General features: G+C 39.6%; 1 protein-coding gene across 3 annotated transcripts in view; it reads left to right on the top strand.

Annotated features, from left to right (window-relative positions):
• Positions 1–10821: 10821 nt before the first annotated feature.
• Positions 10822–21417, top strand: part of RASGRP1 (RAS guanyl releasing protein 1) — a 37862-nt gene continuing 27266 nt past the window's right edge. The window contains exons 1-2 of one of the 3 annotated variants that reach the window (XM_071427022.1): positions 10822–11150; positions 13390–13559. In XM_071427022.1, the coding sequence (XP_071283123.1) occupies positions 11119–11150; positions 13390–13559 (202 nt within the window). In that variant the 5' untranslated portion in view covers positions 10822–11118. Of the gene's footprint in view, positions 11151–12118; positions 12253–13389; positions 13560–21417 lie in introns of those variants that run through there. The other 2 variants (XM_071427021.1, XM_071427023.1) reach the window with 2 other exon arrangements.

The raw sequence follows: 21417 nt of genomic DNA, 5'->3' as shown, positions 1-21417 counted from the left end.
ATGGAATAAGGTATCAATCCTGCTGAACAGTTGTTATTTAGTAAAATGGCCATGTTGGTAGTTCTTTAATTACCCCAGGTTCTGTGTGATTAACTATACTAAAATTGTCACAATATCAGAAGTTACCACCATATGGCCATGGACAATAAAATAAATTAACAAAGATTTAGCTAAGTTAAACAGCTTCAAGTTAGAAGATTCCTTTAAGCAATTTTTCAAAGTATGAAAAATATTGAAAGAATTAAGCTTACAAAAAAGCATAGTGTTTGATCACTCAAAAGGTCGCTCAAGGACTTTGTATACTGGGAATCTTTTGCTGTTTTTCAAATATATTCCATAAACCAACTGTAAAGAGCTTTCAGTTATTGCTTTTAAAAATAATTTGTCTTGTGAGAGCCAGAGACAGGATACAAAGAAATAAAAAAGGAAAAGGAGGTATTTGCACAACAGGTAAACAAAAATTTTTAAAATACCCAAAACAATGTGTTCTGATCTATACATAAATGGCACAAAAATGAGAAAGAAAAGGCTCATGATTGAGATAGGCTTGTTAAATAGCTGGAGTGACTTCCTGAATTTCCACTTATCCCTAATGTTTCCAAAGCCACTGAGATTAGAGTTCAAGGAACAGGAAAATAAGGTAAATGAAGAAAGTAGTTGAGGCCTACAAACAATGCCTGCAAAGGTGGCTGCAAAGTAATTCATACTGTATGTAAGTAAATACAGACAATTAAAATAAAGGCAAATAAAAGCAAATCCAGGCAAATAAAATACAAAAACAAAAGAAAAAATAAATTAAATAACTCTCCAGTTCTGTATGGTATACCTCAGCATGTTCTGCAATCTACACATCTCCAAAGGAACAACTTCCTATGGAAGCATGTCAAATATTAAAATTATGTCTGCTTCTCTGAACATCACCACAATGATTAGTACAGCATAATCTTGGAATTTTATATGAAAATGAGATGGTCTAGCACACCTCCCCATTGCCAGACTTCTAGTGGTGATGAACAGTGTTGTAAAGTCAGTATGGCATGTGCATGCTTCCCACTGGGTGCCTGAGGAATCATCAAAGCTGGGTTAAAGAGGTATAAGGTTGTGAAACCCAAACAGCAATTATCCCTACAGTGTGCTACTATCTATTTTTTGCCACTTATCCTGCAAAAAAAGCCAAGGGGTCTACAGACCTATTCTGATTAAAAGTTTGAATTCTTTTTCATTGTCACAACCACAGACTGAGACAAAAGAACTTAACTTTCTTATGTGAAAACAAATACTTTGCACCGTTTAAAATAGTGATTTGAATATTGATGGAATCTGACCCATCCATCTAAGCACAATTTCTTTATTGTCATTGTTCTACTAGGGAACTAAAAATTAATTTTTTTTGGTCTACAGTCTTAAATAATATTCTGTAATTGATGCTGAGAATAATAATGTGTGGCATGCTCTTAAAGGCAGCATAAACCAATCTGCATTATGAACACTAGTTCAGTTACTCTGACTCATTAGTCACACAGTTTACTGGCAATGTTTTTCCCTCCTCTTTGTTTTCTGAACTTTTGAAGATAATACTAAGTTTAAATACAAGTTTTAAAATGTGTTTGTATTTGACAAAAAAGTAGCACACTTTTTTTAACCCCTGTGAGTCATCCGGAGCAAACATTAACAGATCTTCCTTTCAAAATTCCAAAGAAGTGATAAAATAGGACAGGTAGTTAGGTAGAGAACACACACAAACTATCACTCTTCAGACAGAAGAAGAAACTCTAACTTTCACTACTGTATTGTTTTCAAGTTGTCATAAGACTTCACTGTTCATGTTTATACCACAGGATTTAAGAAGTTTCAGAAGTTTGTCCAGGTTTCAGCTGGGATAGAGAAAGGTACTATCACCTTTTTCACTGATGATTGAAGGAGAAAAATAAAAAGCTGCAAATGAACAATTTTGAAAGACCTTCTAATTGAGGCTACAAAAAGCTTCAGGCACTTTGCATAACCCTCTTGTAGACTGACAAGCAGAAATATGAGCACAAAAAATCTTTGGCATGTCTTGACAATTGTGCATTGTTTTCCAAGGCAGATATTCAGAGACACCTGTAATTAGAGACTGAGTTCCTGAACCTAACAATGCTTGGGCTAGGGCTTTACAAGGACCCCTTAGTATTGCCCCTAGAGGAGCTCTTAATAAATACAGATGTATCTTAAACAAGATTAATTTTCAGCATATGAATTTTCAGCTCCCTGTTTGGTATTTTGCAATAAGAGTGCATTTAGATGTGAATACACTGAATTTGAAGAATTGCTGTCTAAATACCTTCAAATAATTCAATTATTTATATGCGTCTGAACACTGATAGTGGTATATATTCACCATTACATTTAGTTCAGTACTGCTACAGGTACTCTCCCTGATTAAAACTGAAGCCAACAATGAATAGGGCTTCTAATCCAGAAAAGTGACAGTAATAGCTAACAATATTGCTATTCTGAGTGGTCCTTTAAAACAAGAAACAATACACATTGCTTTAAAGTTGAAAAGGTAAGGAGGTATAAAACCGGGAAAAGGAAAGGATCTGAGGAGTTCAGAAATATTTGCATCATTTTAGGTCTAAGCAATTGACATTGCCCTCTATTCATTCCACATCTAGCCACAATGGACCACCAATATCCATTTCCTCTCTGCTTACTTAAAATTTTCTTTATTGCATTAATTTTCCTGATCCTATTCCAAATAGCATTTATTTCCAAGTGTCTATTAAATCTACTAAACTGAGGAGCAGGTTTTACATTCCCTTCCTATAAGTTTGATGATGTTGACAAAAGAGTGTTAAGTATTTTCCTGTGAAGGGTCTGAGAACAGTTTTGCTCCCCCACCTCTTCAAGGTATTTTCACCATAACTCTAAGACCTATAGAGACTGACTGGTGTATTGCCCTATCCTGATGATATTCTTCAGGGACCACACAGAAGTTCAATAAAATACTGTGAATGGTAACAAGTTTTGTAAACAGGTTTGAAAAAACCCTCAGGATTTTTTCTAAAAAGCTCCAAATATATTGCGAAGTATCAGCTCTCTTCAACTTAAAAAGGCATCAATTAAATTACTCAGTCTATCACCCTTCCTTCTGGGTCGGTGGAAAAAAGAGCCTCCAGGTCTAGCCATAAGTATAGAAAGTTGCTGAGAACAAGAGAACACATAAGTGAAAAACGGAGTCTTGAAGAGCTTAATCTTTCCCTTCATGCACACACAGGGCTGTTAAATTTACCGTTTGCAGCCCACACCAAGATTGCTTTTTCCTTTTAAATAACGGTCAACTCACTGTTAGTTCTTGTAGCAATAACAGCAGAAGAGAGCCAGCCCTTGGCAGCCACTGTTACCTGTAACCACACTCTTAGCTCAGTTCTGCTTCCTTCTGATCCTCCAGAACCATGGGCTCGGCTGAATTGCTGGAATGGGTTTGAGGGAAGATGCTCTTCCTTCCCCATTATCTCTCTTTCTTCTCCATTTGACTCACACAATGAGCATACCAGAGAAACAGAGAGAGGGGCAAGCAAAACCTTGTGAGAAGAGCAAAGAACTTTTCCTTTAAAAAGTGATGGAACAGGAGAGTCTCTCAGTAGAGAAGAATGGGGCTTGTCTACTTTGCATATCATGTCCAATTACATTTTCAGCATTCAATTCAGTGCTTAGTTCAAATCAGCACAACCTTGCATTCCAAGGTGAACTCCCCTTGGAAAAGATTCCTGCCCTGCAGATGAAGTCAGAAAGGGCAGAGAAACACCACTTACCACGCCCATGTCCTGTGAAACCCCTATGACTACTTCTTACTTCTTCTCACCTCACAGTCAGCAGGGGCTGTCACTCCTACTTGTTCACACAATCCCTGCCACTGAGTTTGTCACTGCAAGTAATGAGGGCAAAATTATTATCACTGACCTTGAACACTGCAGCAGCAAAATCAAATTTTGTCCCCTCACTTTGGAAATTTTGAAGCAGCTCCACCAGAAACAAAGCACGTGGAAACCATGTCTACATTTCTTTCCAACTTGAAGGACCAGTGTAATTTTAGGAAAAATTTAAGTAAACATTGCATTAAAAAAACCAAACCCCAACACTTCTGAGAGCCCGACTTTCATCCTGTTATACTTTCAAAGGGACTGTTATATCCGCAACAATTTAACTGTGAAATCAATTTAAAAATGTTTAAACAATACACTTAGTATATTTCTAGAGCATGATGTCTGGCCTCTCACTGCTGACCAAGAAATATCCTGTAAAGGAAGTAGTTAATCACTGTCTCCTTGGAAAATGTTTACAAAGGGGGTTTGGGGTGATATTATCTGCATCCTGTTTAAGTAGCTATTTTGTTCTCTTAAATCAGATGGTGAACCAAAAAGAAGCATTCTTAGTAGTATTGTTATGCTTTTCCTTTCTGTATCTTGAGTTTCTAGACAGTTATTTCAAGGGTACCAGCTGTTTTTCACCTTATCTATCCATACTTTATACACATCTGTTTTAAGAAATAAGGTGTTTTGTGCTATTCTTATCAAAATCAGTAGGTAAACTGTATGTGCATGTAAGCAACCAAATCAAATCTGACCAAATATGTTTATTCTGAAAGATCATAAAGGAAAGAAAGCTACTTTGCTATGGACTACAGGAGGGAAACAGAAGTTATGATGACAATGCTGTTGGACTCAGTTATAGTAAATAAAAACTTTTGTCTTTTGCTGATGCCAGAATTAAATGTGATTTTATTGATACAGAATACAGATTTCAGTTTGCAATACCATGATCTTTCACTGCATATTGCCCCAGTCTGTGCTGCTTCTGAAATTCATGCAAGGTAGGCAGATGATCAATGTTTACTGTAATTCAGCATTCTCCTAAATAGAAAAATATCAAAATCTTGAATCTGTAGCAAGGCTGGGGAATTGAGCCTAACAGCCACATAAATCTGTGTGAATCTACTCAGAAGAATGCCACCAGTTAGTAGCATTTCCTAACCCACCAGACCTCCTGATGCTTTTATCTATTATCAAGATACATCTTAATTGCTTTTTCTAAATTTTACTAGAAGAATTCATTTTAGTCCACTTTTGTTTAAAATTTTTTTGATTAAAAGCAACAACAAAATCTCAGTTTCAATTATACATAGCTGAGAGGGCAAGACTGTTGCCAATCAGTGGCTTGCACATTACCTGTACATGCACCTAATGATAAACTTAGGCAGAATTCTCAAAGTAGATTTTAGACTCCCGGCTGACTTTTAAGTCTGTGAGGGAGCCCAGAGTGCACACAGAAGGAACATTAAGTTATTAAAAATTAGAAATATCTAAATTTTACTGTGCTAGCTCACTTCATATTGTAAGATTTATCCAAACAGAAGAAAAAGGGAAGAGGAATTTGGCCATTTTGGGGGTATTTGTCTCTGCCCAGAATTCCAATCAGAGTACTGATTGCTGGAGTACTATATGCACTACCTGATGCATTTATTCCTTTATCAGTCTCAAAATTCCTGGACTGAATGAGAAAAGCTCTAATTTGGGTTGCAAAACCATGTGCTCATGTGCATTCCTGGAATATATGAACACTTTCACAAGTACATATGCAATTCTTTTCAGAGTATATTACCAAGCAATTGGATAAATATTTACGAACACAGCTACATATATAAAAAAAAAAGATTTTATCACTCATTGTTATGAAGGACAGTGAGAGGGTTTTTTTCTATTTAATAAAGGGGAGCAGATGCACAAGGAAAAGGCCACAGAAGCTGTAGTACTCAAAATGAGACTATGAGGACTTTTGTTTTACAAAAACTAATCAGCATTACTTAGTCCTTTGCATGATTGAAGAACAAGGTTTTTTATTTAATTTTCACTACTGAATGCTCAGATTTCTGCAATTCCTGCAGGTAAAAGAATGACCAGTCAGCACCTGAAGAATACAGCAAATAAATGTGTAGAAAGCTCTTTTTGGCATCATCACTTAAAGAGCAAGAACACTCTAGAGCCCATAGAAGATGCACAAAACATTTCTAATTATTTCAGTCATGAGACAATATTTTTACTTCTTTAATCCTCATTCCCTAGTGACAACAAGCCATCTAACTTCTGTAACCAAAGCAGTTGAAAATGGCAACTCCCACCAGTATGCCTGTTTGCCCTCACTACATATCCATACTATGATCTAAATGGAAGCAGAGATGCTGTGAAAGAAATGATACCTTGTTTTATAGTTAAAGGCAATATTGACACCCATACACATGAGATATGAATTTTGAAGTTCACAAGTCTTCTAGAGACCTCTCCACGTGGTTATACTGTCATAACTGCAATGGCCTAAAAACACAGTCAAGACAAAGTTTTTAGGGATAGATAATGCCTTTTATTAGAACCAGGTAGTATAATATAGGCAAAACCACACAGATTTCCAGATGTTGCTGGTTTTTAAATTCAGTAAATTTTAGCTTCAACATGACCTCCTGTAATACTACCGCATTCAGTTTGGGAGGTCTGGATAGACCAGACCAACTAGATACGTACCCAGTAAAAAGCATTTTGAATGGTCAGGCTCAGGGAGCAGGTGTTTTACTGTAGCTGGAGACCAGCAGTGAGCAGTGCTGGGGGAGCTGGTGCAGTGTTCTCTCCTCTAGTTGGTGCAAGCAGCATTCAATTGGGATGACACCTCAGTACACCTGAGGCCAGGGCTGCCATCCAGAGAGACCTAGGCAGGCTGGAGGAATGGACTGACCAAGGACAAATGCACAGTCCTGCACCTAGGAAGGAAGAGACTCTTGCACCAATATAGGCTGGGTCCTGGCAAGTGGGGAAGCAGCACTGCTGGGAAGGAGGTGGAGTCTTTGCCAGGCAGGGGCTGCACATGAGCCAGCAGCGTGCCCTGACAGCAGAGAGGGCCAGCCAGTACTCACAGAGCTAGCAGAGAGGGAGAAGTGATTCACCACCAGATGGATCCAGTTCTGGGCATCCCAGCACAAGAAGGACATTGACAAACTGGATTGCCTTCACCAGAGAGCCACTGAGATTGCTGGAGGCCAGAGCACTTGTCCTGAGAGGACATGCTAAAGGAACTGGCATTTTCGGCTTGGAGAAGAGATGGCCACAGGGGAGATGCAAGAGCAGACTGACTACTTCTGAGAAGGCTCCCTCAATAAGGTTTTCACAGCAGTGCTTAGCAGGAGTATGAGGGACAACAAATAAATCAAAACAAGCTTAGACAGTAATTGATGCAGAGATTATTTCATTTTCCAGATTTTTTTAACCATGAGGTCAGTCAAATGTTCTAACAGGCTGATCAGAGAAGCTGTGCAGTCTTCAGACTTGGAGGCTTTCAAGATCTAGCTAAATAAAGCCTTGAGCAACCAACAGCTGGTCATGCTTTGACCAGAAGGCTGGACCTGAGGTCCCTTCCTAAGTCGGACATTGTGTGATTCTGAGACTCTCTACAGAAACTCTTGTTAAATCTACTCACAATTTTGTAGCTTTTTAATTGTGCCAGTTGGTCTGATAAAAGTTATTGCCTTTACCCACAAGCTATGTCTTGCCTATAATTTTCAAGACTAAGACTCACAGATATTCCATAAAGTGGCAGCATGTTTACACCCACACGGGTCATGACTAGGACTGGACTGATTCAATCCATCCCACAGACCTTTGGCATTTCAAGTGAACAAAGTTATTCACAGTAGCTGTAACCACCAGCCTGAGTGTTCACTGAGAATGGTGGGGAATCCATGGCTGGCAAATAACCCAAAAGTGCTCTGGCAAAATTAGAAACCAGCAAGTCCAAGTATTCCATGCTCTACTCTAGATTCTGGCAGTTTTTCTAAGCTTTTTCTTTTCTGCTTTCATGAATTCTGTTTGTGTCTCTCACCTTGTTCAACTAAAGGCTGACTGCTGGATGTTAATGTTTAACTGAAACAACCTTTACAGAAGAAATGTCAGTATAGAGTAGTGAGAGAATTACCCAAGGTCTGATAACCTCAATGGGATTATCAGACCAAAATCTGCACTAACCCTGCTACTTTCCAAAAATAGAAATATTTGATAAATTGGTGAATGTACCCAAAGCCTAGATCATGATGATCAAAAGGGATAACCCAGGCTTGGAACAAACACTAGAACCGCTCTACTAGCTAGAACAGAAATCAACACACCAACAAACTGTTTTAAGAGTTTTAAGATCTACAAACTTTAATTATAACAGAGAAGTATATTTAGATGATACCTTAAACAGGGCAGACACTACAGGACAGCCACACCTTTGGCATATCACAGCTCAGATGGAAGCTTTTCATGTGCAGTTGCTGGTAGGCTCTCACTGAGGACAATTTGTTAAATCCAATTACTCTGATTACTACCTAGTTTACATAAGATTTTACAATGTTGACTTTTCATACAGTGACTCTTCTAAGGTTTCTATTTTCTGTTCTTCTTCCCAATTATGTTAGCAAGCTTTTCTCCTTTTCTGGAACTGCTTCCTACGCTATATTATCTGGCTTGCCTCCCTAAAGCTGTCTACTGACCCTGCCACATATCAGATGTCAGTGCCAAGGACCCTTCTCATTCATGATCCCACACAACAAGGACACTGAAGAGCTTTCAGAATGAGGCTGTGCTTTTACAATGATCTATGTTAAATAGATCTAAGTAAGTGCTACTGGGAAAATGTATGGTCTTGCTCTCATGCACTGTTTGGTTGTGGCAACAGTTGAGCTAATATGAGTGGGTGGTGAAATGATTTAAATAATTAGTACTGTATGGAAAAACATGTATAATTTTTATTTAGGTTATCTTAATTTATTTTTTGCCTGGATTTTGTGTTCAACCCACTGTATGGTAGCACATGCACCACTAGTTGGTCCATTCTAAAGAGCAGGTATGGACCCAGGAAAAATAGCAAACTGGATAAGCTTAAAATAGATTTGAAATCACAGCTTTCAGAAAATTACTTTTACTCTGATTCAAGGCCAAGCTATGTTTTTGGTCTTGCAGTAATTTAGCAGGGAAAAGGTGTATCTTGACGAACAACTAAACTCCAAAGATCCAGCTTGAGCTGAGGCAGTAAGATGGTTTTTTCACTTGGTTCTGATGGTAAAATCCAATTTATAAGTTATTATGGTTGCAAAATCTTCCAGGAATCTGAGCACATGAGTACCAAAATATCTAGCTGGTCACGTTCCCTTGGGAGCAATATGGTCTGTCCTAGGCATAAGCATCTTGTAACTCTGCTAGCATGGTGGCTTAGTATCATGTTATACTTTAAAGCAATTAACTACTGAGTGGAGCTCTGGGAATAGAAGAAATATCTTTCTTTTCCACAGAGCATATCTCTGATCCTCTGATAACAAACCAAGCATGAATCTACTTTACACTAGGAGACCATTTCATCAGAAGGTCACATTCAAGGGTCAGTATGTCAGAGCTGCTGTCTGGGCACATAAACTGAATATTTGTATGAGATTGTGTACTGTAAGATTTACTTATGGATTACTTTCAGGCCACAAAGCCAGAACGGACTCTTTCTGTCTAACCTCCATCTCTCCATCTATTTGTGTGTGTATGTCTGCATGCATGTGAACTTCTTAAGAAAAATGTGTTAAAGAAAAAGGAAAGATGGCTGGGATGTACTTCTCTGAAGTACAATTCAGCCAGGAGATTGGTTTACCAACACAACTGCCACAGTTGTGGTCACAGATATGTGACCTTGGATATATATTAATGTATTTGTGTTTCTTAAACCATCGTGGACTCCAAGCTCTATGCTAGAAATGACCTTACAACTTACTTAAAAGAATGGCACCTACTGAATGTGATTGCCAGGAATATCTAGGGTTTTTCCTGTTACCTGAAGTTCTTCAGCAAAGCAAAAGTCAAGTTGCCTCAGTCCCTGTTGGTATTTATCACTGCCTCTGAGAAAAGCCAGTGAGCAAAACTGATCATTTTGGAAACCTGTAATGTGCCCAGATTGTTGGCAGAAAATTACTTTGAGTATCTGAACCTTGTCAGTTAGTCTTAGAATTGAAGAACGAGTTTATGAAATCTGTCTGAATCTTGGTGTGAGGCACATTGGCATTATGATGACTAAGTAATGTTTAAAAACATAAACTGAGCTCTAAAACAATGCTAATGCAGCATCTCCGGGACCCTATATTTTCTACTGCTCTGTTGAGCGTATTTCTCAAAAAAAGACCATTTGGGCAAATTTCAGTTACAAGATATAGGATGACTTTGCCCTTTCAGATTTCTTGCCTGGCCATTTCTTCTCAGAATCGGAAAAGTTGACAACATTGAGTTGGAAGAGCAGTCATAAACTCCTAATCGTGATACAAGAACCATGAAAACCACTGGGGCCCCTCTCCTTGCTCTGCAGTTAAACTGGAGGGACAGCGTCAGGTGCCGGATAAGCCTTTAAAATGGCAATCATCAACGTGGGCACCTCAGTTTGGTGCCCCCACCTCAGCATGGCACAGAGGCTCACTTGGCGGGCCAGCCGCGTGTCCCACGGGCGAGCTGCAGGAGCCGGGCCCCTCCGGTCAGCCGGGCCCTCGCCGGGACCCCGCCCGCCCACCAGGGCCGGCGGCGGAGGGGCCGGGCCGGCATCGCCCCTCGCTCCAGCCGCGCCCGGGCCCAGCCACGCGGGACCCCGGCGGCTCGGAGCAGCCTGCTCTGGGAGCAGAGGAGGGGAGGGGAGGGCAGCTCCTGCACTGCCGGGCCGGGCCGAGGTGGTGCCGTGGAAAAAAGTTGTGGCGGCTTCAGAGCTGGGCGCTGCGAGCGCGTGCGGGTACTTAGTAAAGCCGGCGGCTTCAGAGAAGAGCAGCCCCAGCTCAGTACTTCCTCCTGCCGATAAGATCTCCGCCAGCGCTCGTCACGGGTGCCGGCCGCCGCCGCCGCTGCCCTACTTGAATCGGTTTCAGACTCCTCCCGAGGCGAGACGGGAGCGGGAGCGCGGCGAGGCGAGGCGAGGCGGGAGGGAGGAGGCGATGCTGGGGGCCGCGCCGCTCCGCCCGGCCTCCTCCGCCCCGCGCAGACCCGCTCCCAGCGCTGCCGGCAGAGCCTGCCGGGCGGCGGAGCTGCCGCTGGGACCGGCATGGGGACTTTAGGCAAGAGGAGAGAAAACCAGTGAGTTTGGCGTGTTGCTTTATGCCCCCCTCGCTCCGCTCCCCGCGGCGGAGGGCACCGGGGTCGGTGTCACGCCTGAGAGCGTGCGGTGCCCGCCGGGGCGGTGGGGCAGGCGCGGCTCTCCCGCGGCGGGGCTGGCGGGGGGTTCCGTGGGGCACGGGGGTGGGACTGCGGGCGCCGGCCGGGTCCTCCCGAGCGTGTCAGGGAGGGGAAAGAAGCGCGGGAGGGAGTGTGCGGGGGAGGATTTTGTTTCACTCTTAGGGATGCCGGTGTGGCCGAGCAGGCGGGTCAGCGCGGGTGGAGGAGCCTCACGTTACGGTGCTGTCTGAGCGCCGCCCGGGCTCGGTTACCTGCGGCACGGCACGGCCGGGGCAGGCGGCCGGGAATGCGGCTGGCACCGGCCCGCCGGGCGAGCGGCACCTGCTCCGGGGTCAATTAGCCAGGGGTCACTTATTTGTGATGTCCGCCCCACCGCCAAGGGTGTACAGTGGAAATGCAGGGCAGGCGTCCCCCCGCTGCACCTCAGTCCCCCTTTCGTCTGTCATGTCGGGTGGCTGCTGCGAGAGGATGTGTTCTAAGGAATAACCAGAGGTGCTACCGGCTGAGCTTTGCCTGTCCAGCATGGCCAAGTCGGCCACAGTATAACTGTAAACTTTTTTCAGGTGTAGAAACTTCAAGTTTTCTCCTGGGTATTGCCAAAGCCTGAAATATCTTCTGCCTTAACTCTTTGTTACTACTTGCTGGGATCCTCTGCCTTGTGTTGGAAGAGGCACAAATAAAGCTAGGAATAAAGCTAGGAGAGGGACTTAAGCTTGTAAAAAGAAAACACTGAAAGCTGATCAGGCCCTTGTTCTTTTTATATGAGAACAGGAAGTCAGATCACAAAGCTAAGAGGGAAATTGAGAAAAAGGGGGAAGGGTAGAGAATATTTGCGTGTCAGCTACTGTCAGCCTAACTACGGAGGAGCTCAGTGATGAGTATTGCGTCTGAAGGGTCAGGTGTGTATTTTCCTGAATTTGAAATTAGCTGGGATCAGTGTTGGGTTGTAAATGACACCGTGGTCAGTTTCGTGGCTTCCCCAGCATTCAAGTGAGATGGAAAGGTAAGGATGAGGCTGGACTCTGACAGGGATGAATTAGAGTCCTGTCTGTCTTCATAAAGTATGCATTTTTTTAGCTTCATGCAGGAGTGCCTATTCGGGGATGTCTGTGAATTTATTTCTACTATCTCTATGTAAAACACACTCTGGAGGAAATTTATGCCTTTTCTTCCTGGCACTATTAGAGTCTTGCATAGTGTTCCAAGAAAAGTTATGTGATAGCACCTTAAAGACACTGGAGTCACTTGTTTAGGAAGGCTGTGGAGTGTCTGAAATAAACCCAAAGGATCCCTGAAATTTCAGGAGTCCCTGAAATAAACTCAAGGTTCATTGAAATGGCAGTGCTTATTGTTATTTTGCAAGCTGTATGGTTATACTCTCAAGTCAGATCTTCCAGTGGTTCCTGGTATTTGCAGGCAAATATATTAATCACTTTTGATTAATACAATACTGTTCTAATTTACTATTTGATACAGAAATATGAACTTGTGTGCAAGCAATTAAAAGCCTTTAATATTGTCCAAAACATACATGTTCTTGCAGTAAAAGGTATTAGACGAGTAAAACACAAGACTAAAATTAGATATGTGCTTTATTTTGGTCTTATTTACCATTGTTATTAAATACATTTATTTGCTCATGTATACTATTTTAAAGCAACCTAGGAAATAATAGTATTGAATAGATGCAAATTAATATATTTGTTTTGATTGTGAAATACTCCACTATTAGGTTGTGCTGATATTTTGTTTACTTAACAGTGACTTCTCAGATTAAATCAATAAAGCTAGTCAGGTGTTTTCCAATGTGTTTAATATTTTTTTGCTCCTTTACTTTTGGTGGACACAGACATCTGATGGTAGGGTATTGCATATTCTCCAACAAACAGACAAGACTGCTGATAATCCTGACAGGTCATTCAGGGAGCTCTATGACCATGTGCTCTGCAACTGACATTTAGCAGAAAAAAAGTCACTTACTGAGCAGTCTGTTTGGTGTACATATCAAGGGGGAGGGTTATGTATTTCAGCAACCCAACTAGAAAGAGTTAATTGTCCTTTAAATCTTTCCTCCTTTCCCATGCAGTGTAAAATTTGCCACCCTATCTTGTATTTACTTCACTATTGTGCTTTCTTCTAGGCAGCCTGCCCAAGCATGCAGCACTGCCCCTGAATCAGTGCTGGAACTGCAGCAGACCAGCCACTGTCACAGCCTCTCAAACCATACTCAGGTCATGATGGTGCCCTTGGGGCACCTAGCCAAAGGAGCCACTTTGGAAGACCTTCTTGAAACCTGCATTCAGTCTTTTGGTGAGTGCCTGGAGGTTTTTAGAGTCATATTAATTTGTTTCTATGTCTATGATTATGTTTCTGTTGGCTGTGTTTCCTAGTAGGGAATTAAATACATTTAGTGGTGAAGTAGAATGGTGTTAACTGAGAATTGTCTGTGCTACAGGTGATTGTGTTGGTAGTTGATGGATGTGTTTATGCAGATGTGTGTAATATATGCTGAGAGGTTAGGGTAACTACTGCTTGTTCTTGAGGGAACCGGACAAATTCCAATCATCTACACTTCTGAGAGTACTTTTGTTAAGTACCAATTTTGTAAACTTCAGCAAGTAATCATTATATTTTTGTATATTACAATAACATTCTCATAGTGCGTGTAAGCAACATGTTCATATTAAACATTTTTAAACAAGAAGGGCTATTTTTAAGCTAGGTGAGATAACACTGGATTGCTTTTTGCATTATCAGTATAGATTTCAAGTTGTTTCTTTATAAGAGGAAAGAGTCCAAACAGAAATCACAACTGCATTTTTTAAACGTATCAATTATCTATTTGTCTTTTAACAATAAGAATTGAAATACAGATAAGTGTAACCATTGCCTGAGCTGTGTACCCCTAGTTTCCCTTTCCAGCTTTTTCATTAGTAAATGTGTTTATATTAAATTTTATTAAAATGTTATTACTGAAGACACTTGAATTGATCCTGAATAATTTGCTTATAAGTAGCGCATCTGTTTGTTAATGCTGTCTTTCAGTGCTTTGAGCTACTCCCAAAGTATATGTGGGAAAGTCTTAGTTTCAGAAGTAGTCCTTAGAAGATAAATGTACTTGAACACCCACTCAGCTCTAAAATAATTATCTATATAGTTAAATAGTAACACATCGTGCTGATCTACCGGTACAGTACATAAATACTGTGTAAACAATGACTAATCTTTCACATTTGTTTAAAACGAGGGGTTTTTTAACTTTAAAGCCTTCTAATCAGCATGAGCAGAGAAATTCATGTCTGAGAAAAGGTGGTGAAACATGTAATTGTCAGTAAAGTCTTGTCTCTTTTTTGCTTCTTTTCTTCTCCAATTCATTATTGTGAAGGCACTGAACTTCTCTAAAGCCCTAATTCCTCAACAAATGTTGATTGATATATATAAATAAGTTTCAGTTCAGTAGGAGGGGGATAAGATATCTAAAACATAAGGCTTTCAGGTAGCTGTAATATTGTGACTACTTGACCAATATTAATATCTCCACATTTTAATGAAAAAACCGTAATATAAATGTAACATTATAAAATTATAGTATAGTTATTAAAGTGATTGATTTAAAGTAGTGCAGGTGAAACCCTGAGTAGATTATTTTTGGCTAATACTCTGTATAGCAATATAGACATGCTTAGGTTTCTCAAATTGCTGAGCATCAGTATATTAAAAGGACTGAGGTGATGAAGAAAAGTACCTATGCAGTTCAGCTACACATGCATGTGAATATTTCTTGAGGGTTTCACACTTCAGCTAGAAAATTTACTGTAATCCACTAGATAGGGTTTTCCTGACCCTTGACAAGCTGTACATAAGTCGAGCAAGGTGAATTGTAGTGCATCAGCAAACATTGTAACTCGCTAAGAACTGCTGAAATCATGTGTGCTGCAGAGGTTTAGACCCTTAATTGGACAATTCATAGTAGTGTCTGTATTTATACATCTTCCATGAAATTATGCATGTTCTTATGCTATGTTGGAACTTTGCATTAAGATATTTAAATAAAAATACAACTGCTACAACACTAGGTAACTTGCATAATAAAGTTCATTAAAGAAGGCCGTTGTACTATGAGCAAAACCAGTGCAATATTCATTCACATTATTGTGCCAATAAAGGAAGAGATAAAAAGTCTTTAATCTGAGATTTTGAAGAGGGTTGGGGGCAGGGAGCAAAATGGTGGGAAAAAAGCATAACTGCAGAATGATTACAAGGAATCTGAATGATTGAGCAAATTTCTTTCCATGCATGGTACTGAAATCTTCTAACCTCTATGCTGATAGTTCTGTTTAGGCTGAGATTTTATCTTCAGTCTTGGATATGCTGACCTATAATATTTTGTATATTATTCTATAAAGTCATTATTGTGATTTGAGTAAGTTTTATTTAAATGTTTAAAGTACAGAATCCTCCCCAAGACATTGTACATTTGAAGTTTACTTTCTGAAAAAAGCCATTGGTTTATTTGCTGTCTAGTCTTAAGGAGAACAAGAGGCAGTAGATAGTGATGATGATGTATCATGTTTCAGAATATATACTGCATCTTGTTAGCATTATACTGCACTTGCTACACATGCTATGTGTACAAATACAATTCCTCTGTAATGGATGCAGCTGGGTTTATACTCCTGGACTCAATCATAGAAGTTTGGAGAAAGCAAACAGTGTGTAAGAGAGGCTGCTATCAACAATGGTGTGTAAGGAGAAGTTGGCAGCCTTTTGCTATATATGCAGAGAATATCACAAGAAGGTCTAACCAAGAAAGTATTAAGTATCAGTACATACTTACAGCTGTGGAGAACCCAGGCTGCAAATTTGTATTGATTCTTGTTGTATTAATTGTTGTAGTTTATCTTACAACATGGATTAGGAGAAGAAAGCAGGATGGGAATATGCTAAATTGAAGTTAAAAGTGAGACACCTAAACTTTGCTGCAGTATTATAAATGGGTTCCAAGAGGAAGGACTTTGTTAGGAAAGCCAAATTAATCCAAAAGCTTAGTCAGTGCAGTTAACTTAAAATCCTGCTTTGGGGTGATTAGTATGTGTGCTCTTTCACCTCTCTCAAACTTGGTCTTCTTTAGCTTGGACTGATGAATGACAGGCATGTGCCTTAATGACAGAAACAATGAGGGTCTTAAGAGGTAATTTGAAGTCATGTAGTGGTCACTACATCTGAAAGAGTACATCATACCAGTGTTTATTCAACAGCATGATGAGGAGATGCTAAAAGTAGAGGTTTCTTCAAGTTCCGTGGAAATTTGAATCAGGACGATGAAGATGAATCATCCTGCAAATGAATTGCCAAAAGTAAAGGCAACAAAAAAGCAAGGATGTAAGTGAAGGCAGGAGTTTGGGAAAAAATAGCATGATGAGAGATTGAATGTTGGAACTGTCTTAGAAAGGAATTTTGGTCCTTTCTTAGGAGAGGATCTGTAGAGACTTGAAACCACTCTCACCAGTTTTAAGAGAAGATATTTGGTTATACAGGAGAGTGATTCAAAACATGTTCCAAAATGTGTCTCAGAAGACCTTCCAACATTATAAGTAGCTACAAGATGGTGTTACTGCTATGATCTGGATTGACAAGAAGAACTGTAGAGCACAAATAAATGCATCACACCTGATTGCCTAGAAAAGAAGGGGAGGAAAAGAGAAAGAAAGAAGGGAAGAGAGTGCAAAAAGAGGAAGAGCAGGAGGTAAGGTAAAATGATTTTGAAAACTAGAAAAGACAGTAGCTGCAGAAAGGTTAGATTCAGTGCAACCTCTGCATCAGAGATAGTAATCCTGAACAAAAAGCTCATAAAGAGATAATTAAAAGTAGATTTTCCATTTGCAACAAAATGGCCGAAGTTGTAAGTTCAGGGAAGCAAAGAAGTAGTTAATAGATCTTGGCCCAGAATATGACAGCTTCAAGAGGGAGATAATTTATTCTGGAGGAAATCTTCATTAGTGACTGTGATTAGTGAGTGGAATTTTACATAGAGCAATGACTTTAGCCCCCTGCATCCATTTTTTTCCCCATTATGTAGCACATAAAATGCCTCAAAAAATATGCTTTTGACTGGCAGACAGTTCTCTGAAAGTCAGTATGGCTTTGTCTCTTATTTTGTTGCTAGTTGTGAAGGCATTTAGGTCTATCAGCTTTGTTGTTGAAGCCAGCAGAGTAAGGTCTAGTTTGCTGGCAGTTCAGTAGAACACAGGAAGCATCTGCTTAGTAGCACAGCCATACTTTTATGTCTAGTTCTTATAGTAATCTTTGTGACACTACATAAATGAATAACATATTCAGTTCAGAAAGTGTTACAGATCAGAGAGGAAAAATATATTAGCACCGTTCCCTTCACTGGATACCTAATTTGTTAATTTTATATCTGCTAAATGTTCATGACATTTATCATGATACCCTAGGATATCCTCATGCTACTGTGAACTTGAAATTCTGAATATGTGTTTTGAAGTCAATTTCTAATCTAGAAATTACTTTTGTTTTGTAACTTCACAATATGTTAGTGCATGGTAAGAGGTCCCTGTTTGTTTTCTTTGACTACGTCTATTTTTATCTTAAAAATCTACTTTTTTAATCCAGAGTAAAGTTTAAGGGTGCTTATTTTTTTAAACAAACATACCTTTCAAAGATCCAGTGTGCTATTTTAACATGCATTCAAGCTTATAAACCATGTAGGGTCAGAGAGCCTTTTCCTTGCCCACACAGACTATTTGTTTAAATTGTTTTTACAAGTGTTTAAAGACTCTATTGCAATCAGGACAACATGTGTCTTCAACATAGTGCCAATTTGATATCTCCTTCTTTTGTCTGTAGTAAAGTCCTGAAATGTTACCTAGAATTACCTAACAAACAATTCCAAGAGTGCACTTGAAAGCCATCCTTTATTCAAATATGTCTTGCTAAAAAAATCTGAGGATCATTTAAAAGCTGAGAATTCTGTCAGAGCTCAAGATGTTATTGTTATGAAGGAGTTTTTGTCCTTAACCTCTGAGTACAAGATCTTACTCTTTGGCTCTTACATTTGAGTGCTGGAAGTATGTTTACTGTAGCATATGGATGACCTATGCTTATCCTACAACACAGTCACTTCAGCTAAAAAGAGATCAAGAAGTATCATTTCAAATGCATGTCACAGTACAGTGTCCCTGTGTTTGGTTTCTTTGAAGAGGTGTAAGTAAAGGGCTTTAGGAAAGCAACAAAAATATTTCTGAGACCATGTAGCATAATTCCATGTAAAATCTCATCCATGATAAACTGTTTGCAATGGAGCTACTTGTTTATACATATATGTCAGTTTTAACCCATGGAGGACTTAAAGGAAGTGGAAAATTACAACTTCAAAGATTAGCAATGTTCTTAATAGGATTTATGTGAACCTAATGGCATTTGCAACTTCTAATAGTCATAAAAGTCATAGAAAGCTAGGTCTAGGAGTAGGTTGTGATGTGAAGTTGTTCTGCAGTGTTTGATCTGTGCTAAACTAGCTTGTTGCCTCAATATGTGATAAAGTGCCATGTTTGTAAACAAACCTTAGAAACACTGGAAACTACATTCAGACTAATTTGGATGAAAGATGCCACAAAAGTGTTTTGATAGAAACCAAAAAATCTCACAAAGGTGCTGGTGCTGGTGGCCTCTTAGGTGTAAGCTACCTAAAAGGTAATCATGGTTCACATTTTCCGGAATAAAAAATAACTATATTATTGAATTGTGTAGTTATGTGAACTGATAATGTCTTTACATTGCTCATATCAATATAATGCAAAAAACATATTGAGACTTAGGAATTCTTTGAGAGTCAGATATATATTGCATCCATCTTACAAACAACAAACCAGGCAAGTTAGAGTTCCCTCTTGAGAGCTGTAGGCATTTTCTTCTCTAAAATACAGAAAAAAATGAAAACTATCCCATTTTTCCCATATCAGTTATCTGGAAGAACTCACTCTATTTTGAACATAAATACGTTCTTCCAGTCTAGTTCAAGCATACAATTAACTACTGAAACAATTACAGTTCAGTTACTGTGTTTATCTATTTGTCAAATTTACTATATAACAAATTCTTACATAGAATTCTGATTCAAAGGCAATAAATTCTTTCAAGGCATATGCACACCCACAGAATGCAACTATTGCCATTTGCTTTTTTCCTCTCAGGTTTGCCTGAACAATCACCTGTTTTTTCTCATGCTGCATGAACTTGTAGGGTTCTATCCCTTCTCTTGAAGCCTGAGCTGAATGTTGAGGTCTCCAGTTCCCCCCAAAGTGGTTAAGTTTTATCCACGATGCTGTTCTGAGAGAAAATGCTGTTGATCATTGTGTGTTAAGTAATCTGAATGCTATTTGGTCAAATACAGTGCAGAAACCTTACTATTGCTTGGCAACAGAAACTATGTTAATGATCAATTAATGACATTGTGGGAACAGAAGAGTCATTACTGCTCAGTAGAATGCATGACATTGTGGGAAGAGAAAAGTAGTTACTGCTCTGGAGAATTCTAAGTGCTGTTTAGCTAACTATTAAAGTTAATTGTGGTTGTACCAAAATGAAAATGATTTCTTTTTTAACCTGATGTCTGTGAAAAAATTTTCCCAAAGAAAAGGAACTTTTAGATTTCTTTAGATATATATATTATAGAGTTCTATTTAGCAAATTTGACTTCACTTTTTCAATATAATTTTCCAAAGCCAAGAAGTAAGCAATAAAACAAAATGAAGAAAACTTGGACTTTCTTCTTTATAATGCAGTCTCTTATTTACTTATATTTACTACTGGATATGACTGCAAATTCTATCTTCATGCATCTAAATATAACTTCAGGAAAAATCAGTATAACTGTTATTTAGCAATGCAAAATACTCTAATTGCCCATCACCAGCCAGCTGATACCCAGACAGTTCCCAAGCAACAGCAGCCCTGACAAACTTGCAGCCTGTTTTTAAATGCTAAGCATTACATGGTATGACACAAAGTATCCATTGGTCAGCTGGGGTCAGCTGTTCAGGCTCTCTGCAGCCTCCTTGCTGCTGGGGCAGTGTGAGAAGGCATCCCCAGCTGCTGGGTTAGGGGTTAGTTTGCCATAGTCTGTAAACACCAGTTCCAGAAGTATACCTAGAAGTTAATGTCAAGACTAGGAAGCTTAGGTATGTGAGTGAAATGGTCAGTGAGGAATATTAGAGCAGGATTAGAGCTGGAGCATGCAGCACTAATGAAAATCAAGGTCAGGAAGTGGGATCCAAGGGATCTGCAACTCCTTCAAGCCCTTGAGAGGCAAGCAGCTTGGTGTCTACTAGTCTGTTGCAGTTTGAGCCTTTGGTGGGACAGGCTACCTGCTTCCTTGGATGTGGTGACTAACTGCCCAGGATCAACCATGCCCTTAGAGGGAAACTTGTTGTAAAACATTGCAGAGTAAGGGTTAAGCACACATCTGGGCCCAGTGGTCAGACAGGGACACTGGCCTCAGAAGTTTCTGGTTCTGTTCTTGGAGTCTGTTTTTTTCCTATCCATCAGTGTCTCTGCTGGCACAGCTGTGTTGCCAAGCATTACACTTGAATTATTCAGGAGTTGCCTGCAGCTCAAAAAATTCACATGGCTCCAGCATCATGACTTAAAGCTTTGGAAAAAGTCTTGAGTACTCAAATTATGTTTTGTAGGCTTTGGAGAAAAAGACTATTTTATTAAAAAGTTTGCATCTAAATTTGCTAAAATCAATATTTTAAATATGCTGTAGAAGGATGTGTGGTGTGCATCCGTGTGTGCAAACTTTTTGTCTTCTTCTGTGTACCTCATCTGAATTTCCAAGGCTAATGGTATGCTTTCCACCCACATTGCATTTGGTTTCTCTCAAAGTACATTTTAATTTTGGAAAATCATCCCATTTCCCTTTGACAAGAGCTTTTATCTCCTTGTTTTCATTTCAAAGAATTACCCACCTAGAGCTCTTTCTGCAAGATGTAGCTTTCCAAAAGCTGTTTCTGAGAGAGGGTAATGATTTTCCCTGGAGATTTCTCTCCCCTAATGTTCCCTACCCTCACACAAAACAGTCTCATTATTCTTTTTGGATACATATTATCCCCATTTTGTCTTGGATATATCTGCATTGTTTATG

Source organism: Agelaius tricolor, unplaced genomic scaffold (genome assembly GCF_023055355.1).
Source record: "Agelaius tricolor isolate 1412-34295 unplaced genomic scaffold, bAgeTri1.0.p SCAF_5, whole genome shotgun sequence".
Taxonomy (NCBI): domain Eukaryota; kingdom Metazoa; phylum Chordata; class Aves; order Passeriformes; family Icteridae; genus Agelaius; species Agelaius tricolor.
This window is presented reverse-complemented; position numbering and strand designations above follow the sequence as displayed.